General features: G+C 55.1%; 1 protein-coding gene across 5 annotated transcripts; it reads right to left on the bottom strand.

The window, feature by feature from the left end:
* Window positions 1–11,135: 11,135 nt before the first annotated feature.
* Window positions 11,136–26,084, bottom strand: Tbkbp1 (TBK1 binding protein 1). Of its 5 annotated transcripts, none has more exons than XM_034507192.2 (10): window positions 25,974–26,084; window positions 23,936–24,189; window positions 23,501–23,623; window positions 23,214–23,318; window positions 22,084–22,264; window positions 21,187–21,365; window positions 21,036–21,097; window positions 14,400–14,518; window positions 13,538–14,256; window positions 11,136–12,632 (listed from the first exon to the last, which is right to left on the bottom strand). In XM_034507192.2, exons 2-10 carry the CDS (start codon window positions 24,158–24,160, stop codon window positions 12,504–12,506), a joined length of 1,842 nt encoding a protein of 613 aa, XP_034363083.1. In that variant the 5' UTR covers window positions 24,161–24,189; window positions 25,974–26,084; the 3' UTR covers window positions 11,136–12,503. The 5 variants fall into 5 exon arrangements, with proteins under 5 accessions (XP_034363083.1, XP_034363084.1, XP_034363086.1 ...); XM_034507193.2 differs by lacking the exon at window positions 25,974–26,084 and adding an exon at window positions 25,561–25,864; XM_034507195.2 differs by lacking the exon at window positions 25,974–26,084 and adding an exon at window positions 24,573–25,441.
* Window positions 26,085–27,842: the final 1,758 nt, after the last annotated feature.

The raw sequence follows: 27,842 nt of genomic DNA, 5'->3' as shown, positions 1-27,842 counted from the left end.
CAACTGAAGCAATAGCTGGAAGTTGACATACCAGCCCATTTCCTTGCCCTGCAGGGAGAAATGTTCGTACAAGCGTGCACTGGCCTGGGCTTTGGGGCCTTGGAATATCTCATGTCCCGAACACTGGCTACCCTGGGCATATCACCCCGCCTGGCTTCTGCTTCCTCTTATCCTTTTCTCAGTGATTTTGGAAACAAAACCCCAGTTTTTCTGCTTGTCCCCACCCCCAACCCTGTACTCATTATATTTGAGTTGGGCAGGGACCACTCCGCCTGTCTCTCGGATGGAGGTGAGGATACAGAGGCATAGAGAAGGTACACATACATTCTCAGGGTCACACCACTGGTAATGCAGTGGCAGGTGTCTCTGGGACTCTTGCTCATTGGGCTCTCTCTCTCTCTCTCTCTCTCTCTCTCTCTCTCTCTGTGTGTGTGTGTGTGTGTGTGTGTGTGTGTGTAGATGACATGGTTTCTATTTTCATTCTACAAATGAGATACTGATGGTCATGCTGAGGGTGGTGGTTCAGGCTTGTAATGGCAGCACTGAAGAGGCTGAGGCCGGAGGATAGCCTTGATTTCCAGGCCAGTCTGTGTTTCAGAGTAAGACTTTAGAATCGAGGTTCAGGGAGGGAGAGGGCACCACATCCTCAACTCAGTTTTTTTTTCCTTTCTTTTCTTTCTTTCTTTCTTTCTTTCTTTCTTTTTTTTTTTTTTTTACTGGATTCTTCTCTCCTTTCTGGGTGTCTTTTCCAATTCAACCTTGGCTCAGAGTCCTTCTGTGGAAAGGCAAGCCTCTAAACCCTCCTTAGGTATCACATGGTATCCCCTCCACTCCTCCACCCCTCCTGCCATGTTTTCTGCCTGCTGACCCTGCAGAATCGGAACCCGTTACTCAGCAACTCCATCACCTTTATGAGCTGAGAGCCGGCAGGGTCAGAGATGGGCACAGTCACACAGCTGAGATCAGGCTGGGCAGAGTGAAAAGGCAAGAAGCTGGGTCCTGATGGGAAAGACCCTGGAGCAGGAGTCGGAAGCAGGGATGTTCCTGGTCCCATGAGATGTCTGCTCTTGGCTGCTGAACCCACTGTTTGGGCAGGCACATGCTTGCCTTAGGATGGAAAGGCCTGGGACAGGCCTGGGCAGCCCTTGGGAATAGATGTTTCCTGTGGGCTCTGCGGGTGGCGCTGTATTCCCTAAGGCTGGGACACCTCACCCTGCCCTGCTAGCCTAACTCTTCTTTCTCCCTTGGCTTCTCACCCTGGGACCTGGGAGTCAGTGATTAAGAGGTGGGAAGCAGCACCAGCTACTCTGTTTGTCTCCAAGCCAAAGGACTGGCTGCCATTCTGGGGTGGGGGGACTGAATGTCTCCATTGAAGCAGAGAAGTAGCCTGGGGGAACAAACTGGAACTGAAGAACTAGTGTTAGTGGGCTGGAGAGGTGGCTCAGTGGTTAAGAGTTAAGACTGCTCTTCCAGAGGTCCTGAGTTCAATTCCCAGCACCCACACGGTGGCTCACAACCATCTGTAATGGGGTCTGACGCCCTCTTCTCTTATGCAGATATACAGGAAGAGAGACCACTCATGCAAAGAAAGAAGGAAACAGAGAGAGAGAGAGAGAGAGAGAGAGAGAGAGAGAGAGAGAGAGAGAAAGAAAGGGTCACCACCCTTTAGCTCCAGACACTGCTCAGGATCTACACTCTTAACATTCCCTTTTCCTTCAATACACAAGAAAGATCCTTGAGACTGAGTCTCTTCCTTGCCCACAGACTACAGGTTCTTCCTCGAGTCTAGCCTTAATCCATTACTTAGAGAGGGGTGGAAGGGGACAGAGATGAATCGCAGTTTCTTATAAACCCGGTGGCTTCTTGTTCTCCGACGACAGTACAGTGAAGGAGCCCTGTGGTTCTGGCTTTGAGTCAACCCCCTGGCCTGGGCGTCCCCAGTGCCATCTCTCTCCGCCCCGCCCGGACTGGAAAATCAGGCTCACGCCTGTGCCCAATAGTCAGTGCTTCCCCACACCATCTCGCTTTCCGCTAAAAGGAGGTGTTTCCTCGAAGCTGGGAAAAGCATGGGGAGGCGGGACTCGGGGGGCACGGGCACTGGCGGGGGTGGGCCTACCTACCTTCCTGTTCCTCTCCTGTCCCCTCCCCAGTGTAGCTCCCCACCCCCTTCTAAGAGCCCGGTGCCTTTGCGCCATTAACTAACGAGTTTGGCTGTGGGGGAGGAGCTCCCGTAAGGAGGGCGGAGCGGAAGAGGGAGCTAACACACTTCTAGTGTCATCGAGTGACGCAAGACATAGGTTCATACATAGGTTCCTCGTACAATCCTACATCGTAAAGTTCCTCCTAGTGCGGGGAGTGCCCCTCCCCGTTGTATGGGGATGTTAGGTGTCCCCGACCTCCTAAAGAATGAAGGCCCATTCACTTGGGAGGGAGAGATTTGGAAGGTAATTTGTTTTCTTGAGACAAATCTCATGTAGCTCAAACCGGACTCGAACTTGCTGTGTAGCACAGACTGGGCTTGAACGCCTGATTGTCCTGCGTCCAGGTGCCAGGCTTCAGGGGTTGCTGAGAAGTGGGTACTTCCCATCTCAGAATTCTGACTCTTGTCGTCCCCCCCCACTCCTGGGGGGAGAAGGAGGGGGGCCGTTGAGTGAGGGGGCGGGGCACCAGCACTTACATAGAAGGGTATAAGTCACAGGTTATGTCCTGCGGACCCTCTACCTTCCCGTTGTTCCAAGGCTCCATATGTCACCCCCAAGTATCAGAGGCAGGCCCCAGGCCCTAGATGAGGGTCCCACTCCTAAGAGAAGCAGAGTCCTGCAGAGTGAGAGGCTAGGGAGGCCGAAGGTTTAGCGTAAGGTGGCTGAAATAGAAAGAAAGATGGGGAGAGAATGAAAGCAGGAAAGCGGAGTGAGAATGGGAAACTGAGAAGAGGGACAGTCAGAAAGAGAGCAGCACGGGGCACTGGAGGGGACTGTGGGCTTGAGTTCCAGGGGAAGGCAGAGCCCAGGTTCTGCTTCTGCTTCTCTCTAGCAGGACAGACACACAGACAGAGTCATCAGAAGCTCTTTATATCAAGAAGGGAATACGGGCTCAGAGGACCCCCAGAGTCTGGGTGGAGCCTTCTTCCAGACGCCCCTTCATATAGGTAGCCAGAATCAACTGCTGCAGGGAGCCTCCTCAGGCACTCTGTGTGGGCAAGGCCTGGAGAGCAACCTCCTGATCCCGGCTGGGGTCCCGATTCGCTTTTGAGCTGTGTTTGCTAGCCAGTGTTAAGTCGTGCTTTAGACGGGTTTTATCAATGGAAATGGCAAACTTACTAAAAAGATGTCCTTACAGAATACGGAAATGTTACTTCCTCCCTTCATGCTCCCAGCATTGCACTCCAAGGAGGCCTGAAAAGAGGCCAAGAGTCCCAAAAGAAACAGGAGAGCATCTCTGTCTCTCCACCTACCTCCCCTGAACTCAGGATCAGCTTGCAGACAGGCAGCCCTGGAAAATCAGAAACTGTGGACCACTCATAGGCCCCCAACCACGGTGGGGGCTGGGCACGCGGAACCTAGCTTCTGCCACCTGCACCGCTCCAGCTGAAAGACCATCAGCAGAAATTCCCAAGAGAGGAGAAGGGTCTGTCCAGGCAACACAGCCAGTTACAGAGGCTTAGGGGAATTCCACCCTAAGGGTCTGGTCCTATACTTTAGCACCAGGGTTGGTACTTGGGTTCTAGGCAGAGAATCCATCCTATCCAGTCCTGTCCCCACCAGGGGCTGATCCTTGAGAACTGAAGCAGAGACAGACAGGCAGGTGGAGATTGGCTCTTCCTGGGACCCCGATACTCTATGGCCACACCCCTCCCTTCTCTAAGCTACTAGGAAGTTAGGAATGATGGTACCAGCAGCCAGGTGGCGTTGGGGAATCTCAGGATCTCTTAATGCCCCCAGAGAAAACCTGAATGTTTGGGGGTCTAATGAGAGGGGTTCTTAACCCCTTTAGTCATCTTGGGAAGCCAAGCTGAATAGCACTGACTGATATACACTCAACCACAAGCCAATTTTGTGGTTTCAGTTTTCAGAAGGCAGAGTGAAGCGCTTGGCCCTGGGCAGAGGAGTGAGCTGTGTCCCAGTGAGGCTCAGTAATGGAGAATGTCCCCAGCTCAAGATCACACAGCCAGGATGGGCTGCAACATTAGACATTAGCAAAGCTTCTCCCCACCCTCCACCCCCCACCCCTTCCCATTCCTCTGGTAACTGCTTTCTGAATGCTGGGAGAACTCTGTGCCAACGCCCCTCCCCCTCCTTCTCCCTTACATTTCCCTTTTCTGTTCTCTCCTTTCTTCTCCTCTTTCCTCTCACTGTGTTCATTTCCACTGTCTCCTCTTTCTCTTTCATTCTCCCGACATCTTGTCAGGAAGTCTCAATGTTTCCGAAACAACCTTTGTTACCTCCTTATGGCCTACAGGGAAAGAGGTGGAGTTCTAAGAAAATTTCTCACTGAATAGTCTAGAAGAATCTAGAAATGCAGAACGCCAATATGTCAGCTCTGGAAAATAGACTGGCATCACTTAATCGAGTTTCTTCTTATCTTCGTGCTGAGAGTGAAGGCTGAGACATGGCTCCATCACACCCCAGCAGAGACAGCCTCACCCTCAGACCATTCTGCCAAAGGCAGGTTCTCTCCCCTTCCCTCAGCTTTCCAGGGCAGGCCAGACATTTGGCCCCGTGACCTAGAAGATGAATGGGGAGGAATGAAGTGCTTAAGAGTTGGTTGCATCCCAGACATGGAGTTTTAGCAACAAACAGCACCCCACTGCCTTTCTGCTGGAAGCCATCCTGAGGTCACTGGTGGCCTGGGCCATGGTGGGAGGAATCAACATAAAAGAGACATGTGTGAATACCAGCTATTGCTCGTGGTCCAAGGAATGCAGGAGGAGGAGAGAAAGGGTAGGAGAGTGAGGTTCCTAGGAGTAGGGGATAAATGAAGCTTGCCAATGGGGAAACCCCAACTCCCAGGAAAAGCTGGCCTGATAAGTCACGGTTGCCCAGGTTCAGTGCTCTCAGGGGCTCCCAACTTCCTTTGACATGTGACCTCTATTAAGGACATTGAAATGGTGACTGCATCTGGCTCTCACACAGCAAGAACACAGATGTGACCCTTCCCACAGAGTCATGGGGCAGATGGAGAGCTGATCGGCATACCACTGGATGATGGGGTCAGCCTCAAACCCAAGAGTGCCACACATGTGTTCGTCGTGTACATGCACTCTTTCTGGTGTCCCTGTGATTCTTGAGACACACCCATGTGGCACTGTGATCTAGTTGGGTGAGAGACTGTGTGTATGTCACATGCACAAGAGGAAATGCGTCTTGCATGTGGGTGTCCTGGAAGGAGTGCCTGAGAGCGTGAGTGCATGAATGCATGCATGCATGCAAGTGTGAATGTGTGAATGTGTGAATGTGTGAATGTGTGTGTGTGTGTGTGTGTGTGTGTGTGTGTGTGTGTGTGTGACTGGGTCTGCTTGGGGTACTCGCAGCTGAAGTGTGTCAAGATGAGGCTAGAGCATCTACCTGGACATCAAGGGGAGGCAACCCATTTGTGCCCACCATGAGGGGCAGGGACACACACACACACACACACACACACACTCACACACACACACAGAAAGAGAGAGAGAGAGAGAGAGAGAGAGAGAGAGAGGTTTTGTTTGTTTGTTTGTTTTGTTTTGTTGGTTTTTCGAGACAGGGTTTCTCTGTGTAGCCCTGGCTATCCTGGAACTCACTCTGTAGACCAGGCTGGCCTCGAACTCAGAAATCCGCCTGCCTCTGCCTCCCAAGTGCTGGGATTAAAAGGCGTGCGCCACCACTGCCCGGCTGAGCCCGGTTTCTAAGCACAAAGAACTCCCAGAGGGCTGCATGCACTGGGGTCTCTGCATCTGGGAGGCAGTGGGGTGCCGAGGCAGGCAAGGGGTGCTGAAGCTCTGAATCTGAAACAGAGCTTGTGTGCAGGACACTCCAGTACAGAGGACACTGGCCTCTCTCTTGCCCCTCACCCATGCTGGGGAAAGCTATCTCCTTCACACCATCTCCTCATCCTCCCCCTCACCTCCCATCCACAGTTGCTTTTGCTGTCTGTGGGGGAGGGAGAGATCAGCTTCTGTCACACCCACAGGTCAAGGCCTCCAGGAAAGGGGGGGGTGCTCCTCCCTCAATGGGCTTAAAGCAGGAGTCTTGGCAAATTGAGCTCCTCAGCTCCTTTCCTGGGGTACATGGCTCCATCATCAGATCCTGCCTTTAGGCCTCCATCTGGCTGCCAAATAGCCCTACAGACTTCCTGCTTCAGAGCACCAAGGAGCCACTGTCTCCTTCACCCGGGGCCGCAAAGCCGGAAGAGAAAAGGCCTGAAGACAAGGACCCAGCACGGACGAGCCTGCGATGACAAGAGATCGTCTGGTCCTAATGGCCTTCTAACTGATGTCCCTTACTTGTGGCAGGGCTTGGGGACATCCCTGTGCTGGACTCACCATCGTCCCTCCTGTCTAGAGCCTTCAGACTCTACGGCCTACCATGTTCCCTCTGTGCTCCACCCTGCCGGTGGCAGGCCAGTTTTGGAGGGAGGAAGCAAGCCACGGTGGCCCATCCAGGGTGAGGGCTAGCATCCTACTGGCTGTTGTCTGTTCTCTTTTGTGCTTTCTAAAGTCTACCTCTGAGTTCCTTCTAGTGCAACTGGTCCTGAGTTAGGAGATGGGCTTTCTCTCCACCCCAGCCAATCTTTTTTGGGTGAATCCATACCTTTGGAGAGATAAACAACCAAACTCCAAAAATGATAACAAAAGTCTCCAGCCACACTCGGTATACTTGCCTTTTCCTCCCTTTGCCCCAAGCCACCACAGAAACCCACAGGGCATTAGAGCCTTCATCCCAAAATGAGTCAGGGCCCTTGAGAGCTGAGCTGGGGTGCAAGAATTTCCCCTTTGTGCCAAGCAGTGTCTCTGCACACTGCCTGGGCCCTTGGAGGCCTAGGAACAAGACTGGCTTCCCCAGGGAGGGCTGTGGCTTCTAGACAGTAGCCTCCCTGAACACCCACCCATGGCCTGTGTTTGATGTCCAGAGGCAAGAGGGCTCCAGCGTGCCTGTGGAAAACATTAGGGAACCCAGAGTGTTCAGCCTGGCACACTAAGCTCCGTCTCTGTTCCCCAGTCCCCACAGGGACCTTCAAGGGAGGTGGTCAAAGGCTAGCTCCAAACCCCTTGGCCCATTTCTCCCCGTCTCAAGTCAGGATCAAAAAGTCTTAAGGGAGAAAGAGGTTAATAGAAGGTACTGGGGCTAAGAGAGACGGTTGGGAGAGTAGAAGCTGCATGCAGCTGATTGACCCCTGGGGAAGCTGGCAGCCTCCCCCACTGCCCCTGCACTGCATATATTCTCTCCCCCCAAAATAGCATCTCTTGTGGGGTGGGGGAGTGAAGGGAGTTCTCAGTTCACTGTTCACTCCCCACCGCGCGTTCACAGCTCTCCCTGCTGTCTCTCGCGACCTCGTTTTCCTGCCTGGCCCTTCTGCTCTGCCTGCACCCTCCTCCCTCACTTCTTTACTGTCCTGAGTCCCAGGACCCCTTGCTGGGAAGAGAGCCTACTGACCATGACCCACCCACCTACCCACAGTCTCCTGTGCTCCCACCCTCCGCTGTGGCTGCCCTTTCGGGGCAGAAGTAAACTTAATGTACAAGTGTGAGCATCGAATGTGTTGGTGAGGGTTTAAGCCACAGTCTCTAAGTCAAGGAAAGAAAAATGGCTGCAGGTAATAGAGTTCTTCCTACCATGTGCAAGGCTGACAGGAGTGGTCCTGGTCCTTTCCTCTATGGTTCAACATGGAGACTTTATTTAAATAAAGATGGCCTCCATTTGAACTGGGAGCCCCAGGAGGATCCTCTGTCGGGGTACTACGCTGTCTTAGGGGCCGAGACTTCACACTTGTCTCTGACTTCTCTATCTCCTGCCATAGATTCTAAACTTATGCTCTGCTGATGTTAGCCATGCTGTTTCCTGTGTGGAATGATCTCTTGCTTTGCTCACAGACAGACAAGAGACTCGGGCTCAGGGAAAGACTCAGTCTGATGGAGGAGGCAAGCTGTGGACTGGGGAACATGGACAGGGGCTGGGATCTTCACAGCAGTAAGAGGGATTTCGGAGACAGGATTCACTGGGTAGGGATGTGAAGTAGTCTTGGGAATGGGGTAGTGCTAAGGACTGTGGGGCTCGGGGCATGGAGAGGCTGGGATGGGGTGTCTGCTGAGTCTGAGGGTGGATAAGCAACAGTGGGTACACCTCTTCCCCAAGGCCAGCTGTGAAGCTGACCTCCTGTCCCCTGCACCGTGGGAGAGATGAAGGCATGGAAAGAGCCCCCTCGATCATCCCCCGAGGGACCCACTCCCCCTCCCTGTTATTTCTGGCTCCATTTTCTTGGTCAAGAAGGGTGTCAGTGGCAATGCAAATGAGGAGGTGCTGGAGGTGCTGGTGACACCCATCCTGTCCCCCAGCTCCTCCCTGCCTCCCCCCACCCCCGTGCCCACATTCACACAGCAGTCTGGAACGTCTATGAAGAGTGCCTAGTAGCTCTGACCTTGGCCAAAGTGCCAGGGTTAGTGGCCAAAGCTGTTGGTTGAGGTTGCATCCTCAGAGAGAAACATCTGCTTCCGCCTTGAAGACAATGTGGGCACAGAGTGGGCATCCAAGTCCTTCACTGGAACTGCCCCTCCTGCCTTCAGTCCCACTGGGTCTCAGGACCGTGAATGGAGAGCTGTGTCCTGGTGATTGCATAGATTCTAGTATGTCCCATGGACCAGGACCTCAAGCCGGAGCTTCCCTCTCAGGCTGCTCCTGGGCGGAGCCAGTGGCTTTCTAACACTCAGAACTGGCTTCGAACTCTTACAGCAGATGAAATTAGCTCTCATGAGAACCCATGGGTGGCCAGGAGCAGCTCTCTGGAGCACTGAAAATCTCACAAGTCACAGGAGTGGAAGTAGAGGAAAGGCAAGAAAAAGAAAGGAGTGATGTTTCATGTCTCTCTACTCTGTCCCTGGCTAGTCACCTTGTCCCACTTCTCCCCTTTGTCCTTTGCCCTTTGCTCTTAATGTCTTATCCATGACCTCCGTTCTCTCTGTGGTGACCAAAATTGCTCTGTTTTCATCCTTGCTGTAAGAGAGAGATCCTGGTCCCCTGCCTTATAAAGATGTCAGGGAGTAAGAACTCCGCCCCCTGTCTTCATCAACTGGGTGAGGTGTTTCTCATTAACATGGGCCTCCCTTTATTACCAATCAGCTTCTCAGCAGAGGCCACAAAGAGCTGTCACCTTCCTCAGCAGACCACCTGACACAGCCTAACAAGTGGACCTAGGACAGAGGCAAGAGTCTGCATGGCCTGAGACCGCCAAATGGAGACATCTGGGGCATGGGGGGCAGAACTGGAGAAGCTGCTGGGCAGAGATGCTCTGAGTGGCTTGGCCTCTGCCAAGTCCTCACCCTCACCAGGAGAGAGCAAGTGGGTCCACAGGAATCACCTCTAGCCTCTCAAGGGTCTCCGCTCTGTCCTACTCAAGGGAAAGTTGTTTCAACCCTTTTCCAGGAGCCTAGAAATGTCATCTCCCTGGTCCCTGAGCCCTGCAATTCTCAGCCCCCTCCTTTTGTCCTCTGGGCTCCGGAGAACAATCCATAACAAATGTCCTTTGTGATCACAATCCTGCTTGAGAGGTGGGAGGGATGAGGGTCGCAGTTCCCCAACTCCCTTGCTCCTAGCCCCTACCTTTCAGGAGTGTCAGATGGAAGTCTGTGCTATGGAGGGGACTAGATGGAGGAGTGCTGCCTTCTCTTCCAGCCCCCAGCAACGTTCTGCCCTGTACCTGAGCCTTTCCTGAGTCCCTAGAAATCAGGGAGACAAGCTGCCAGAATCTGCATCCAATGTCCCCACAATCCCTTTACCCTGATGACAGGGGAATGTCCAGGCAGGACACCTGGCCTCACTCTCATTTCAGCCACACCCAGGGACTGTGTTCAGGTTACCCAGTCTGCCAGTGCCGATGTGTGGGTTCATTCTCAGCCCCCAACCACTCTGGGGCTGCTTTTCCTCTTGCCTTCTGTGTTCCCGGACCATCCCTAAGTCTCTGTGCCACACGAGCTAGTGCTTCCAGAACCATGGGGACCACTAAGGGTTTCTAGAATCTCCTTTCTCAGGGCCGTGAGTCACACCTGCAAGCTGCTCTCCCTTCCCGCACTGAGGCAGGTCTTGGCTGCAGGCAGTAGCTGCTTGTCTCCACACAGGAGCTGGAGAGGTTGGCTCTTGCTGCAGGATGTGGAGGGACAGCTGCCATGTTCTAGAGCAGAACCTCAAGTCACTGATGAATCGAGACCTTCATGTCCTGTATTTTCTCCCAGTTCCAGGGATCCAACCCAGGGCTTCTGTACATGCTGGGCAAAAGCCTACTACTAAGCCATGACCACAGCTCTCCCCTTGTCCCCTTTTCTATTTTGAAGTGATCATTTGTCAAAAAATAAATAAATAAATAAATCATGTGGAAATGACAGAGTCAATGAATAAATAACTCAGTCAGTCTCTCTCTCTCTCTCTCTCTCTCTCTCTCTCTCTCTCTCTCTCTCTCTCTCAATTCTACACAGAGGGCACAGACAAGGCTAGGGCAAAAGCCATGAGTTCATGACCCAGCTCTGACCTCCCAGTCTGGGGTGTTTGAGGTAGCAGTTGAGCCTCAAGCCTGACGCTGTCTTGGGAGCTTAAGTTCATGAGGACCTGGAACACAGGTTTTTTTCTGTGCTGTCCCAGCCTGGCTCCTGGCATTCAGAAGTTATCCGAGAAAAATAAGGGCTAGTGATCCATTAAGATGGCCCAGAGCTCTAGAACTTCTGTGGCCAGACATGCAGAGGTGGAAAATTCAGGACCTGTTCAATGACCTTCAAACCCATTCTCAACGAAGACATGAGCCACCTGTGACCACCAGCCAGTATGATCAACAGAATCAGAGTGGGAGCCAACCATGCTCCCCAATCCCAGCTCCCCAGTGGCTGCAGTTTCCAAGTGACCTTCCCAAGTGAGCGTCAAGGCCCCGCCCCACCCATGGAAGCACAGTCTGAGCGCAGATGGAACAGGTAAGTTTTATTTGGACTTTCAACTTGTTCAGAGAGCACTTGGCCCTCTCCCCTCTACAGGCCCCCTTCCCCATGTCCCCTCCCTGGGGAACACTCAGGGTATAATGACATTTCTCTGGAGTCCTTGGCCCCTTCCCTGCTGACACGCCCCTCGCCCCCTGCACAGAGGAAGGAGGGGTGTGGGGAGAGGGCCTGGAAGATTTGGATCAGAATGGCACATGCGATAGACAGTGGCGTTTACTGCCATCGGCTGCCCAAGGCCCCAGGGAGGCTCAAAGTGAGGGGTGGATTCATAGTGGGCAGCAGTCTCCCTCAGGAGGCTCCCACCTCAGCCTGGGGCCCCAGCCTCCCACTCCCCTGTCTTTCTGAGGGGACGACTCTGAGGTAGATTTCACAGAGGGAATATAGGGGTGGGCAGGTGGGAGTGGGAAGGGGATTAGCTCTTTTGAAATTGATCTCCACAGCACCCAGGGCCAATCTCAGGTTCTGGCCTGGGAGGGAGGGGCTGATGACACCCACCCAGCAAACACAGGCTGAGTCACACTTGGGCTCTGGGGAACCTGTGGTGTCAGGAGCTGCAGTGGAGGAAGGGGTGGAGGCATCTGCCTTGGTGATCTGCACCTTAGTGCTAGGGGCTCCTGAAGGGCACAGGCCTGTGAGGCTGGCAGACAATCTCCTGGACTGAGGGTAATGGCCCAGGAGTCCCAGCCTCAAGGCAGCCCCTTTGGGCTGGATCATCCAAGGCCTGCAGGGTCCTCCCACCCCTCTGCCACCTTCCCGGTTTCCCAGAGTGGGCAGAGGGGGAGAACAGAGCTGGCCTGCAGTGACTAGCAAGAAACAAGATGCCTCCTTCCCCAGTACCACGAGCCCCAAGCTGGTCGGTCATGAGACAGAAGGGCTGGCATCGGTGTGCAGGGCAGGCTCTGAGACCCTATCAAGAGGTCTTTCCTGGAAGAACACAGCCCAGGAAAGACAGACATTTGGGAAGGGGCTCCCAGAGCTCTTGACACCTCCCCCTCTCCCTCCCCTGAGCACTAGACTTCCTCTTGGAGACAACCCTGTTAAAGAACAGAAAGGCAGAGAGAGGTGGAGGGTATGTCCTCCTCATCCCAGACCAGATCCCCACTACCCAGTGGAACCCAGGAAGACGGGGAGAGCCTTGGTCGACCTCCAGGAAAGAGCCAGAGCTGAGTGGTGCCTGGACCAGGGAAGGCAGCACACACATTGACTCGGTAGCTAGTGGAGGTATCTGGGGACCGCAAGGGGCAGGGGCCCCCCACGAAATTCATGCAGCATTCAAAGTGAGTGTTTGGGGGGTGATGAGAGAGAGAGCGGAGAAACAGCCAGTGGTAGAGGTGCCCTAGATCTTGCTGTTCTCCAGGTGGGAGTCAATGTGTTTGACGAGGGCATCATCTGGGTACCCAACAGGGAAGCCCAGCTGGCAGAGGGGGCAGCTGCGGATATCAGAGCCCACCGTCTCCATCAGTAGCTGCGGGAAGAAAATGAAGGCACTTAGAGTCTACGGCACACCCTAGCCTGTGCTCTCCTAGGACTTCTCGGGGAGGGCTACAGCACATAGGAGTTTGGATATCCTTCCTCCAACACCATCCTCAACATCCACTGCAGTCGACGGCTCAACATGACTACTCTGCCCACAGGGCTTAGAAAGCGTGCACTGCTCAGTTAGTCAGTTAGCTAAGGCAGTAATGAGGGGCACCAAGACCTTGACATGCTTCTGGAGTGACTGCGACACAGTCAACTTAAACCACGTACAACCCCAGATTTTAGTCCTTCCAAGTGGCAAGGGATAGCTGTGACACTCAGGAAACTCATTTAGTGAACGCTGGAGCCCTGAAATGGGTTATCCTGCGGGACAGACATTAAATAGCCCAGGCTCTGAGGCTTGGAGGAGGGAACTGAATAGGTGGGCCTGTCCCTAAGTGGGGCCATGTTCCAGCACTTTTAGTATCCCTTCCTTTGCTCACCAACAATAGTGTGCTTGAGCCGCCCATCCCAAGGACGACTTTAGGGCCACTGCCTCTGTCTAAAAACCTACTAAGGCAATAGCATCATCGTCCTGCTTTTACAGACCAGACAACTGAGAGAACTTGAAGGGGTCCTTCAGACACTAACTACCCAGTGGAGCCGGAATCGAAGCCGGGATTATCTATCACTTTGAGGACCATACTTTTAATAGTGCAGGTGGTGGTGGAGGCTTATTCCTACCAGTTGGAAAAGGAGGGAGGGAAAGGCTAAGCTGGGGTGTGTTTTCAGCATCGCCCCTGCCTACCATGTGTGAAGATAAGCAAGAAGGTGCGACCCCAGAGAGAGGGCAGGCTCTGCTCTGCATCTCAAGTTACCCAGGCTCCGTGAGGGAAGCAGTATACTACTCACATTGATGGATGGCCAGGACTGTGCGTGCTCAGCGTGGGCATAGGCGGTGGCTGCAGGCGACTCTGGGATAGGGAAGCCCGCACAGAATGAGGCGCAGCGGATGGTGCCCGCTTCGGGACTGGGCGGGCTGGCAGGCATGGCCCACTCCTCTTCCTCCGATGGCTGCTTCTCAAAGCGCAGGCGGATGCCCTCGAAGGCTCGGCGCGGGCTGAGCGGCCTACCCGGGCTATAGAGCTCGCCGCCATAGGCGCGGGGCTTGGGGAGCGTGGCAGCCTCCGCCTGCAGCCAGGTGGGGGAGGCACCAGCGTAGGCCGCCCCCTCTGCCAGCTCTGAGTAGCTGCGGCGGCCCTGGAAGCCGGCCTTGGCGTGGTGGCTGGGCGGCTTGGCATAGGCACGCTCGGCCAGCGTCCTCTCCCCGGGTGGTGGCGGCGGCCGGGGCTGCGGGGCCGGGCAGCTGGGTGGCACAGGTGACCGGCGCTGCGGACTGGGCGACTGGCACGATGGCGGCACCGGCGAGCGGCGCTGTGGGACTGGCGACGGGCAGGATGGCGAGGCAGGCGAGCGGCGCTGCTGGGGCGAAGGACATGGGGGCACGGGCGAGCGGCGCTGTGCAGCAGGGGACTGGCACGGGGCACAGGGCGGCGGTCGGGCAGGCGGGGAAGGTGAGGGGCACGCGGGGGCCGGGGAGTGACGTTGCGATAGCGGTGAGTGCCTTTGGCCTGGGAAAGACAAAGCAAGACAAACTAGGTGGAGAGGCGAGCCAGGGGCTTACAAGGGCAATGCCCATCCAGGGAATTGAAGATGACTCCTGCGCCCAGTACCCGTTCCCACACCAGTGACCACTGGGCTCAGGCAGCCTCACCTGCATTGAGGGCCTGTTCCTGCAGCAAAGCTCTCAAGATCCTCCCCTGCAGGGAACTCAACTCCCGAAGCCGGCCCAGCTCCTCTGTTAGTTCTGTGTAGGCCAACGCCAAGTTCACCCTGAGGTCAGAGGGCAAGGGGTGAGGAAGAAAGGGGATGTGGTTCTTCAGCCCTGGCTGTAGAAAAGCTCCGAACAGCTATCACACCTAGCCCAGCTGCAGGAATCCTCTGTGCTTTAAGGTCCACCTCAACAGCCACCTCCTCTGGGGAGCCTCCTGTGCAGAGATCCCACACTGGAGTACAAGCTCCCTGCTTAGAGCAAGGATGTAGAATAGAAAGATTCCAAGGGGTGCCTGAACCGAGTCCCATTTGGGGGCTGACCATAGCTCATACATGTATGTGTGAATGTTTTTCTAATCTTTGCAGAGATTGCAATTCCTAAGAAAGCTATACTGAATTTACACAGCACACATACTAGCACAGGCCTCTGGCGACAGGCTCCCTGCTGCTCAGGAGGGATGCAGGAGTACAATGACTGACAGCCTGGGACACGGATGAGGTCCAGGGTTAGGCTGCTGAGACTGTGCTCCGGGGCTGGCACTCTCAGTAATCTGGGGACACGGTGTAAAACTGCTTTTAATCCAATTAAAGTAGGGATGCTGGGAGCTAAGCATACTTCTTAGGGAAAACAAGACCTCACTACCCATTCTCTAGGGAACTCAGTCTCAGGCTCCATGGCCACCACCCCACTATATCTCAGGCTCCCTGTTTGTGAAATACATCTTCTGCTCTACCACCTTCATCTCACAAGCCTAGGAAGAAGTGATGTCTTCCTATCAGACCAGGAAGTCCAGGTATGTCCCACACCAAACTGGGGGCTCCTCCAGGGAAGTCTCATCTTTTAGACTGAAAGCAATCCGAGGGCAGGAGCTGTGTTCTAGACAGACTGTGGGCTTCTGGAGGACAGGACCATGCTAGGCACACAGCAGTGGGAGCCAGGGGGAGCTCAGGACAGTGCAGTTGTGGAGTGTCAGGTTTGCCCACAAAGCACCTTCCCTGCTGCATCTCAGGTGACAGATACAGGTCGTCTCCTTCACACCCTGCCTAGGAGATCTCACCTGTCACATTCAGTTCCCCAGGTCCCTTGCTCCCCTGCTGGCTCCCTTGTCAGAAGCCACCCTAGTTTCCACAGCCCAGTGCCTGGCACTTTCCTTGGAGTAGAAAAAAAAAAATACAACTACAAGAAACTGAAGAAGCCCCTAGCTCAGAGAGCTCAGATCGTCTTGGATGACACTGGGACCCTGATACGATCCTCTAAGAGCCCCATGCCATCCTCACAAAGACTTCCAAGACCCTAGGCAGACTGAGGTGCTCTGGCCTCCTCCTGACACCCCACAGTCCTGTGGGACATGCCCTTTCTCTGGCATCTTTCTCCTCACACACCAATGGTTGAATGGGCTACATACCAGGATGACTCACTGAAAACACTGCTAATTCAGTGGAAAAAAAAAAAATCTCAACTTGACAACATAACGCAGAGCCTCACGTGCATCTAAACACTCCGCCCCCCCCCCCCGACTTCCTGGCCACACCTGAGAGGTTTTTTGCAGTCATGTGAACAACAGCACGTGCTGCACTGGTGGTGGACGCCCATCAGGGGCCAGGCTCGGTGCTGGGAACGTCATTCATCTACCTCACAGGTAAGAAAAGAGGTACAGGGGCAGTCACTTGGCCATGTCCTTAAAAGTCGGACAGGAACACCAGCCTCCCAGATTCCAAAGTTCAGGCTATAGACATTACTAAACAGTTCCCAAACCTCATGGAAGTGGGAGGAATAAAGTGGGAAAGCAGGAGGGAAGAGGAGGAGGAAGAGGCCCCGGTGTTCAGAGAAGCGCTGTGCCCGCCCGGGGAAGGGTGAAGAAGGCCGACAAGCACAGCACACAAGGGGGGGGGGGGGATCCTGGTGCCTGCAGAACAGCAACCCAAACACTTGCTCAGCCCACGAGGTTGGTATCTTTACAGGAGCAGAACAGGGGCTCCCTCTCTTTTGACTCAGCCTTTCGTTCATCCTCCCCCCTGTAGTCAAAGGATCCCAACACCTCCTGGAGGCTTGCCTTCACTGTCACTAATAAAGTACCTGCAAACTGGAAGTTCCAAGACCTGAGTGTCCTCTCCCAAACCTCTCTGCCTCAGAGCAGCTCCTGAGCCACACAGGCGCCCCCAGGCTCTCTGTGTCAGCGCAGGGTGGATTCAGCAGGGCCAGAACTCAGCCAAGACATGAGACAGGCTCAAAGCCTGGATGAAAGCTGGCGAGGGTCCAGCTAGATGCGGGGCTGGTAGTTCTGTGGTCATGGTTATGGACACAGTTGAGGGTCTGGATAAAAGATGGGGGTGAAGTCAGGCCCTGTGCAGTATAAGGGCTGGGGACAGAATCAGGACTATAGCTGTCCTGTGGTCAGAACATGGATGAAGACCTGGGAGAAAAGCAGAGACAGCATTCCCAATCCTCCCAACCCTTCCATCTTTACTCATGGCTGCCCCTTGCTGCCCCAGCCACCCCACCCAGCAGGGGAATTTAGGGGCCAAACTTTCCACCCACCCGCAGGCACGCCCAGCATCAGTCTTCCCGCCTGCCAGACCCTCAGGGAGGGGACCACAGGCACCAGGCCGTGGAGCGGACTTGAGGTTGCGGGCTGGCGGAGGAGGAAGTCGCTTTGCAACAAGCCAGTGCTCCACCACTTCCTTTCCAGAGCCTTGAGCCCTTCATGCTCCTCGACCAGCTATGACTTGTGGTCCCCAGCCCTGAGCTCTTCATGGCAGCCTCTACCAGGCAGAGCCAGATGGCTATGTGTCCAGAAGCTTCCCTAGATACAGTGGGACTCAGCAACTCAAAGTGCGGCAGGAACCAGGGTCCCCAGTTTGCCCAGGCCTGTCCCTGTTCACACTAGTTGCATAATTAACAGTGCCCCCCTTTCACTTTCAAAGGTGATGCAATTTGGTCAACAAATCACTCGGTCACCTCTTAGAACAGCCTTCCTACCTGCAGAGCCACCTGAGCAGACAAACAGTGAGCTTGGTCACTCCATTCGCTGAGAACTGCCTGGACTGCCCGGCCCTGGCTCCTCAACTTCTGAGTGCCTTTGTAGGGAGGGCTAGCACCTCACCTCAGGTCGAGTCTATGCAGACAGGTGTGGATGAGGAAGCCCATGTTAGGGCTTCAGCCTTTAAGGTGCTGGGTTAAGATTTGCTGGATGCAGTAGCTCATGTCTATAATCCAAGCACTCGGGAAGAAGGGGCAGGACAGAGGCAGGAGGACCACCATAAGTTACAGGGAGCCAAGGCTACACAGTGACATACTAACTCAAAAACAGACAAAAGCCTGGGGTATTGTGGTGCAGGACTTTAATCCCAGCAGAGGCAGGAGCATCTCTGTGAGTTCTACTCCAGCCTAGCCTACATAGTGAGTTCCAGTACTGCCAGAGATACACAGTACGATCCTGTCTCTAAATAAATAAATAAATAAATAACCCAATTGGTAACACACTCTGTAATGTTTGAACTTGGGAGGTAGAGCCAGGGAAACAAGAATGGAAAGGCATCCTCAGCTATGTAGCCAGTTCAAAACTACGTGAACCTGTCTTGAAAAACAAAAACCAACCCAAAACTCTGACAAAGAACAACAAAAACCACTTAGTGATAAGTGATAAGATGTGCATGTCTCTAGAGGGAGGATGACAGGAGCCGCTCTCAGCTCTGGGCCTAGCTGGCATCTGTGCACAGGGTGGAAATGCCTTCCAAACCCACAGTCCGCCAGGCCAGCAGAACCCCTGCCCACCCTCAGGGTGCCCTGTGGCCGCAGTGCTAAGAGGTTAGCTCTTTGTGCTCTAGGTGTGAGGCCTACAGAGACTTAAAGGAAGTTAGGGAGGGTGAGAAGCCTGGAGGAGGAGGGCCTGGGCTCACTGGTGCTGGAGGGCAGGAGGCTAAGCTCAGGGTACACGGGGGTCTCCGACTTCCGTCCTGACCCACCCCACACTGCCCTTGACCTCTGTGCAGAGTTTCCATCCTCTCTCTTCTGAGTTCACACTTCCCCACCACTAACCACAGCCCACGCAGAGGCTTGTGGGTGGAGAGAGGGGGGTGGGAGGAGTGGGCGGAAAAGGCCCCAGGTTGCAACCTTGAGCCCCCCACATTAGGAAGAAAGGGCTGTAATTCATGATTTCCCCCTCATTACCCATAGTAAACCTCATCTTTTTACTGGGCCCCTGACCAGCAAGACCCCGTCTGCCTTCCAGAGATGCTATCTACCTGGAGCCCTCTCTAAAATGTATCTGTCCCCAGTGTTTGCCATACTTTCAGCAGCCCCACCCAGAAATCCACAGGCCCAGAGGGGAGGGGACCAGGGGCAGCCTCCACATGTCATCTCTTCCCGGGTCCTCCTCCCTGACCATCCTTACAAGCTCAGTGAATTCCACTGCTTCCTCCTCTCTACTCATTGCTTTTCTCTGTGGCCATTTGGCTCCCTGGGCTGGGCTATAACCAACAGGAAGCAAGCTATCCACTAGAATCTTACCCACAGGTCAGACCTGGAGGAGGCCAGCCTGGTGTGTCTGGCCTGGCATCAGTCCTGTTGGCTGGTACTCACTGGTGGTTAGAGTTTGTGGGCCAGGAGCTGAGAACAAGGGAGGGCTGCCTCCAGGACCTGCTCCTAAGCACAGACAGCACCAGGATGGGGTTCATACAGGCAAGACTGTGAAAGGAGCTGATTTAATGGAGGGTCATTGTGATCACTTTGGCTGCCCCAGGGAACAAGCTGACACTGAAGGTACTTTTCAAGATAGGAAGAGTTACACCTAGAAGCAGGCTGGGCTCAGAAGCTGCCCCTTTCCAGGTAATTTGGTGCCAGCATTTCATTCCTAGGAAAGCCCATCAATAAAATTCTCACTTGACATGGAGTAAATGGAAGAGGAGGGCTGCTGATCCTGGGAGTGGGAAAGAGGTAACTGGGCCACCTTTAGGTGGGAGGGTAGGAGCCAGCCCAGGGAACTGCTATTACCAAAAAGACTGAGTTTATAAGAAAATAAAGCTACCAAGAGAGTAAGGACTTCCTCTGAGAATTGACTCTGGCACGCTGGGGCTGTCCAGAAGCATACAGGCTAAAGAGAAAGAATGAACAGGCAGGGCCTACTAGGCTGACAGAGATCCAGGGTACCTGTGGTAAAAAAGCCCACCACACCACGGGAGAATTGCCTCAGCCAGCTCCCTCGGGTTGGGAGGGAAGGAACTGGTTTGGCCAGAACAAGCAATATGATTGCCTCAGAAACCCCTTCTGAGATGGTGCTATCCATCCCTTGTCCCTTGTTCCTTGCACACATATCCCTGACCCCTAAGGAGCCACCCTTTCTGTCCCTTCTCAAGTTTTACTTCACCCTCTTCTCACATCTGGCAGCAATGACTGACTGACTCCTGAGCCCCAGAGGGGACCCCAGGGTCCAGAGAGACAAAGACTAAGCCAAGAAGGCAAAGCCTTTCCTCAGAGTTCCCAGGATCAAAGCCCATATGTCAGCTCTGTGAATTCCATTAAGTGTGCATTCGTGTGTGTGTGTGTGTGTGTGTGTGTGTGTGTGTGTGTGTGTGTGTGTCTGTCTGTCTGTCTGTCTATCTGTCTGTATGTCTGTCTGGGATGAGCAAGGATCTACACTATGTTGGTATGTGTGTGTTCCAGGTCAGAACATACGGCCCTCAGTGGTCCCAGAGCGCTAGCCATAAGCTAGGGTGAACCAGCAAGCTCCCTCCTAACCCCCATAGAAGCCTAGCTGAGGGAGGGGTCTCCCCATCAGTCCCACAAACTGGATTCTCACCCTCTAAGCTGTCACACTCCACTCCACCCAGGCCCTCACCCTGCTGGGGGAGGAAGCAAGGGGTACCCCTGGCTGGCCAGAAGCTGACAGGATGCTGAGAAAGCCTTTTGGAAGGGAAGGCCCTTGGGATCCTGGGAACTGGTTATGTGGTGTGAGGGGAGGTTAGCTCCTCCCTCTCTGAGCCTCAGTGTTCTCTAGTAAGGAATGTATGAAGCCTGTATCTCTTGCCTCATCTCCCAGAGAGGAACTTAGCACAAGGAAGTTTAAGCATTTTCTCAGAGTGGGTGAGGATAAGCACCGGGCGGCTGTGAAAGTCACCAGGCTCCCTTGCTGTTCCCAAGGCCCCACTGTCACATTCTATTCTCTACCTATCTCAAGGACTCCTCCCTTTAAACAAACAGATAAGGCAGGTCAGATCCTAAATGAGGGAGTCCACCTCTCTCCTCACAAGTCAGAGTGGGTAACCCGACCCACGAACTTTTGTTTCTAGTATAGAAAGCTCAGTATAGAGAACACAGAACAGGGTGGCAATGCCGCTGAATACATCTCCCGCCCCACATGTTGAGAAGAGATGGGCCTGGTCCAGAACCAGAATACTTCAGGGCCCCTCCCCATTTCCTGTAACAGGGGCAGAGTGGTAAGCAACCCAGGTACCACACCCCAAGACCTAGGAAGAGAGGTCACTGAAATTACGTGGACAGACGGAAAGCAAACGAAAGAGAGCTGGGATGGCCCCCTAGCGTGTGGGGTTGAGAGGGCAAGGGCTGGATATGACTTACTGATCATCCCCAACTCTCTTTACCCAAGCCATGTCACATTCCGACTGGTTGGAGGCCAGATCCTGAGGAGAAAAGTAAGAGGTCAGAGCCAGCCTCACCTCTGTCCAGACCCCTTCCTGGCTGTTCTGTGCAGCTCCAAAGTCCCCTTTACCTGGGCCCGGGTCTCCTGCAGCTGCTTCAGCTCTCCCTGAAGTCGCTCACACTCAGCCTGGAGCTGCTCCTCCCTCAGCTGAGCACCCCGAGCCTCCCCCTGCGCGGCCTCCAGGGCCTCTTCCAGGCGTCTCCGCTCCAGCTCACCCACACTTACACTCGTAGGGCCAGGCCAACCTGCTGTCAGGAGACAAGATGATGTCAGGTAGGCTCTGGCTGCCCCCACTGACTCCCAGATCCACACAAATGAAACTGGTAGGGCAGGGCCTCAGCTCAAGGTACTGAGAGGAGCCAGAAAGACAAACACCCAAGGACCAGATACTATTACAAGGGAAATAAGGATAGGCTCTGGAAGGTGTCGCACTTTAGAATCAGCAGTCAAGAGCACCCTCAGGGGCCTCTACAAATCACAGCCTAGGGGGACTCTGAGTCGGGACGCCCTCTGCTGGCACACCCGAGAATTGCATGATTTAGATGGCCAAGGGATGTCAGTGGGAGAACTTGTGAAAAGTGCAGCTGGGGTGGAGGAACAGTTGGAGAGGAGAATGGAATAATTATGAGTAAATTTAAGATACTGAAGACATGAGCCTGGTGTGGTGTTACATGATTGTAATCTCAGCACTGGGGAGACAGAATAAGGAGGATTACTCCAAGTTCAGGGATAGCCTAGTGTACACAGTAAATACCAGACCAACTAGTGCTGTGTAGTGAGATGCTATCTTTACAAAAACAAACAAACAAGTAGGGGAAAAGAAAGGAAAAAACAGAAAGAAAAGAAACAAACAAAAAGAAACATATGGCATTGAGGCTTTAGGCAAGCCAGAGGTGATCAGTCACACTGAAATGGGAGTTACAGTTGGAGATATGGAGAGGACAGTAGGGGTCATTGAGATCTCACCATGACCCAAGGCAGGTCCACCTCTCAGAGCCAGATAGTGCATGTCCAGGTCAGGACAGGCTGTGGCAGGGACAGCTGGGGGGCTCAGGCTAGAGAAGGCTGCATCCCGGAGGCTTTGCTGTTGCTGTAGCTGTTTCTCCAAACCACAGATCTGCCGTAGGTGGGTCTCCACCAGGGCCCGCTGCAGGGAACGACAGAGGGCCAAGGGTCTATACAGGGCCAGGGAGCCCTATGGGCTCCCAAACCTAAGAGTCCCTCAGGCTGGGTAATCATCACTCTCCAGACTAGAGTACAGACAGCTGGAGTGTCTCACACTCACACTCCAAGTGGCCACAGGTGTGAGGCCTCCTCTCCCAGCACCTGCAATGCAGATGTTTCTGGCTACTATTGCCGGCAAGGTCAGAACCTCCTCTAGGTCTTATCGCACAGGGACATCTATGCAAACACTGGGCTCCAGGTCTAGCCACCCCAAGACCTCAGGAATGTAACTTGCATTTGCATACAAGACTTCAGCACTCCAGGCTTTATCTACTTCCTGCATAAAATGGGGACAGCAGTACCACACCCACCTCTTTATTGTGAGAGCCAAAATGAGTAAGTGTTCATAGGGATAAGAACAGTGCCTGGCATGTGGCAAGTACCTCACTTGACTATAAAAGGAAAACCATTTTACACACATGTCCCATTAGATGGTCACCATTTATCCTGCTTTTCAGATGAGGGATGAAAGCTAAATAATTTGGCCAAGGTCACAGCGAGGAGTTGACAGAGACCTTGTCTCCTGATGCTGCCACCTGCCCACACACAAATGGCCACATGGCGACTCTCCTCACGCTTGTGCTGGGAACTATCTCTCCTGTCACTCGCACCCTCTCCCAGACCCTGTGGTACAGGGCTGATGCATTTGAGAGCCAAATACACACACAGCATCCTAGCACTGCATAGTACAGAGTCACCCACGACCCGGGTGATACTGTCTCATTCACACGGCAAAGCAGGCATTCACAGATAGAGATGAATGGATACAGGGAGTGTGTACACAAGCAGGGTGGGCGTGCCACACGGGGCAGCACACACTCATACAGAATCACACCACACTGGGTACCTCACCCCGACTCTCTGGGCCTCACCATCTCCCCCAGCTCTGTCTCCAAGTCGCTTTTCTCCACGCACAGTTTCTCGTAAGCCTGGATCATCTCTCCGAGCTGTTCTTCTTGCTCTTTATTCTTCTGCAACTGGGTAGGCCCAGAGAGGTGTGCCAGGGGCAGGGGGCAGGGGGACTCCCCAAACCTCCCCCACCCTATTCCCAACAGAAATAGGAAGAGCTGAAGCTGACTTAGGGAGGGCAGAGGCCGCGATGGGGTTGAGGGCGAGGTGATAGGAGCTGGGTTGGCTGGGAAGCTAAGCAAGGGCTTACCTCGTGTTGGAACTGGTTGAGCCTTTGCTGCAGACTGACCTTCTCCACCTCCAGCAGGGAGCCATCCTTGATTTCATACAGAGGGAAGCCATGCTCCTCTCCAAAATCAGTGATCAGTGGATACTGTAGGAGGACAGTCCTCAGAGAAGCCTGGCTTCCCATCCCATGACCACTCTGTGCCCGAACCCCACTATCTGCTTCAGAGACTCCGATCCCTGCCCTCTCCAATGGGACCCACCACTCCAAAGCTGGGCTCTTCCTCCACCCTTGAGGAGATCAGCTGCAGAAGCAGTTCCTCATACCCAGGGCAGCCACTTCCTCAGGGACCAGGCAGCCTCCAGGCCTGGCCACCTCCTTGGACCCTTGGGACCTCTTCAGCACCCTCCCACCCTTGCAGCACAACTAAATAACCCTCCATAATATGTAGGTTCTGACCTTGATCTCATAGACTTTGAGGCGACGGCGGAGGGTGGCATTCTCTCTCTCCAGACCTCCTAGCCGCTCCTTGATATCTCCGTAGGCTGTGATGAGAGCAAAGTGGGAGGCAGAACACATGTCCTCTCCCAAGGACGGGTCTCCAGGACCATCCAGCCACACCTCACTGGGCCCCAAGGCCTCTTGGGTCAGGATACTGATGTCATCTTCAAACATAGACTCCATGGTAAGGGCTTCAGCCCACTCTGGGCCTCCTGAGAGAGCAGGAACAGAGTAAAGAGGACCACCTGCTGTTTGTTCCCAACTCTTCCATGCTGGTCTGAGGTGCCTGTGGTAGCTGTAAAGATTCAGCTGGGAGGCAGATCTCACAACCAACTCTCTCAAGTTTCTGCCCTATCCTCAGCTGTGACTGCTTCTGCTTATACGGGAAGGAGATGAACCAAATAGACGTCATGAGTGGAGTCAGGGGACAACTGATAAACAGGGCCAAGGATCCGCGGCAGGGAAGGGCTCTTCTTTCTAGAACCCAGGGAGACCTGTAGACACCGGGGCTGCTGTCCCAGCATTGGCACAGCCCAGAACCTGCCTGGACTGCTCGGCTTGGTCTCCTCCCCAGACCTCCCTTTTTCCCAAGTACCTCGACAGCCGCCAAGATTCCCATCCCAGGCCTCTGTCGCCTCCTCCTAAGGAAGGCCAGTGCTGCTGGACGGCCAGTCCCGCCAGTCAGCCTGGCCTTTGCGGCCCCCGCCCAACTTCCTCCCGCAGGATCCCAGAGTTCAGGAAAAGGAAGTGCCTCCCCAAGTGCACCGGGGCTGTGGCAACCGTCCAGGCGCAGACCTACAGGAAGTCCTTGGCTGAGTGTCAGAGGCACCAAACTGGGCAAAGGGGGCCTAGGGGAACCGAGACCATTAAGGGAGACTCCAGCTTGTCCTATTGTGCCTGCACTCAGGGAAATGGGGGAGCTCTGGAAGGGGGGCAGGAATGACTCAGGGCTCCCCAAAACGAGTAGGCAGCGAGGGGGTGCGTGTGTACTTCTCCCGGCCCTGTTTATGAATGTGCGGCTGTGGCTGGCATGTGGGGGGAGTGTGTGTCTGTGAATGAGTGTAGGTGTGCCGCCGTCAATGAGAGCTTTTTGCGGGGCGGAGGACCCGGGGTCAGCGCGGAGTTCGGGAGCGACCGGAGGTTGTGGTTGTGGTTGTGTGTGTGTGTGTGCGCGCGCGTGTGAGCACGCGTGCGTGAGCGTGTGGGTAGGGTGGGCACGCTCGGGCCGAGTGTCACGTGAGGCACTATGGGAATGTCCGAGGTGTGTGTGCGCGCGCTGGAGCGTGTGTGCGCTTCGGCGAGGGGGCTCGGTCCGAAAGGCGCGAGTTCCGACAGTGCAGGCCTCGGCCCCCCTTCCCCCAGCCTCGGCTAAGTGCCGGAGAGACGGGCGCGTGTGACAGGTCTGAGTAAGGAGCGTGTGCGCGTGTTTGTAGGGCTGGCCCCACCTTTAACCCTCTCTTGCCCACGCCGCCCCCCTCCCCCCTACTCCGCCGGCCAACGCTCACTACACACACCCCACCCCCACCCCTGCCCACGACCTCGGGCCACCTCCCCCCACTCGAGGACTCCGTGTCCCCACACACCCCGGCCGTGCGACCCAAGCTGCCTTCCTCCGCATCCTGGGGCCGCGCTCGGAGCGCCCGCGCAGGCGACTGGGGAGGGGGCGCCCGTCCGGGCCAGGCCCCTCCGGCGGTCCCTTTAAGAGCGGCTCTTTAAACCCCCTCGGGCTCGGCCGACAGAAATTGTCGCCCCTCCCCTCTGTGGGGCAGAGACCGCGCAGCCCCCTCCCCCACCGCGGCCGGGCCCCGGGGCGGGCTCCTGAGCGGTGACGGCCCGGCCGGCCGTGGGCTGCGGGCAGCAGGGGCGCAGGACCCTTCCCCACTCTGCTCCCGGGCGAAGCGCCCGCCCACCTCCGCCCGGGCCCCGGCCTCCCGCACCCCAAGCCGCCCCGGCCCGCCGCGCCCCTCCCCCTCCCCCGGCCCCGGCCCGCACTCACGGCTGCCGCGGGCTCCTGCTCGCAGGCGCAGCGCACCCCTCCGCCGGCTCCCTCCCCTGACCGGCCCCGGCGCCCCCACCCCCTGGCACCGCGCGCCGCTCCGCGCCCTGCCGCCGCCGCCGGGTCTCTCCCCACCCCCTCCCCTCCCCTCCCGGCCCCCTCCCTCCCTCCCGCTCGCCCGCCCGCCCGCCCCGCTCCTCCTCCGCCGCCGCCGCCGCCGTCTCCTCCGCCTCCTCCTCCCCGGCTGCTCCGGGTCTCTCCAGCTGGGCCGGCGCCCGGGACCCCGCGGTGGCCACCACCACGTGGCGAGGGGCGGCGGCCCCCGCGGTGCGGCCGGGCTGAGGCTGGCGGCGCGCCTGGCGCCCACCAGCTCCCCGCCGCGCGGCCTCCCCTCCCCGCCGACCGGCGCAGTGTCTGCGGACTGTGTGCTGGGGCGCCTCGGGGCAGGACTTGGGGTTGCACATTTTGGGAAGAAGCGGAGCTGTTTACTTGAGGGAAAATATTTTTATTTTTGTATTGGTCTTTGGAGAAGAAATATCACCAGACTATCTACTCTCTGCTCTCAGAGGAAGGGACATCGATCTATCTATCCATTTGAACACAGAGACATTAGAGTTAAATCTAACTTTGAAAGTGAGAGTGAGCTAAGGAGATAAAATGTTCATTTGGGAAGACGGACAGCCCTTCCAAGCCCTTTATAGACGCTCCCAGAGGCCAGAAAGATGAAGAAACATCAAACCTCGCCCTTTACACAAAGATTTGAGCACCTGCCAAACTGCCAGGCAGAAGATAAGTCTTTTTGCCACGTTCCCACTGTGTGACCTTGGGCAAGTTACTTCACCTCTGACTTAGACAGGAGATCATTCCCGACAGGCCACCCCAATGGGGAAAGAATAGGGATCAGACGCCAAGGTGCCCTGAGAGTGCCTGGTAGATGTTAATGAGTCATTTTCGTTCCCCGGTGGATTAAGAACCGTGGACAGAGGCAAAGCCAGCCTGACTGCTGCTGGGAGATCGCCAGAGGAGAGAAAACTAAGGGCCCTTGCCTTGTAAGGGAGGTGGATGCAAACTCCGCAGGCCCGGCATCGGCCAAAGGGGCTCTGGTGGGGTCCGTATTTAGCTAGGAAGACTCCACGGGACCCGAGTCCACCTTTCTGGCTTCTAGCGGAGTGCTTCTGAAAAGGGAAGGATGAAAGGAAAGGTCTCTTGTTCTGTGTAAGCTTTGAGAAATAAGGGCAGTTGTCATCCTCTCTGCTGTAGAGAAAGAAGCTAGGGGTAAGCTCTTCCTCCCAGGACGACCAGCCCCAGTCTTGGACACTCTTCAAAGGAGGGGATTCTCACTGGCTTGGCCTCCTGCTAGCCTGCTCCCGTTTATAGTCCAGAACACAAAGGCGGGTCAGCTAGTTGCTGGCTAAGCAAGCACCAACTTTCTTATACCGCATAGGATGACCCATCTATCCTGTAGATATGAAGGCAAGCTGACTGGAACATAGGTCATCCCACTCAGTAGACCCAAGGGCAAGGTAGGTGTCCTTTTCCTTCAGGCTCCAGAATTTCTTTTGTGAAGTAGGAACCATGCAAGACTGGAGGCCAGGCCAGGTGTGGAGTTGTCTCCACAATTCCTGTGAACATAGACTGGGCCATAGCAAGCCCTCCCTTGCTAGAAAAGACAGTAGGTCGAGGTACGCTCTGAGTACTCTCCAGGATGGGTCAGCCCCTGCCTGCAGCTGCTGGCTGCTCACAGTGCGGGCCTAAGTGAGTCACCTGGTGCCCTAGAGCCAGGTGGTTCTATCCTGTGCTCCGTGGCTGGTGGCAAAAGCCCAAAAGAATTAGATGACTGAAAGTCTCCCCCTAAGTCTGGCCTTGATT

This window comes from Arvicanthis niloticus, chromosome 6, assembly GCF_011762505.2.
Source record: "Arvicanthis niloticus isolate mArvNil1 chromosome 6, mArvNil1.pat.X, whole genome shotgun sequence".
Taxonomy (NCBI): Eukaryota; Metazoa; Chordata; class Mammalia; order Rodentia; family Muridae; genus Arvicanthis; species Arvicanthis niloticus.
This window is presented reverse-complemented; position numbering and strand designations above follow the sequence as displayed.

Bases quoted from the DNA above. Each gene is read 5' to 3' on its own strand.
- Tbkbp1 (XM_034507192.2), bottom strand. From the start codon at position 24,160: ATGGAGTCTATGTTTGAAGATGACATCAGTATCCTGACCCAAGAGGCC. The intron at 14,519-21,035 runs GTAAGTCATATC...CTCTGACCTCAG, and splicing joins AAGAGAGTTGGGGATGATCA to GGTGAACTTGGCGTTGGCCT. The intron at 12,633-13,537 runs GTGAGTAGTATA...TTCTTCCCGCAG, and splicing joins AGTCCTGGCCATCCATCAAT to CTACTGATGGAGACGGTGGG.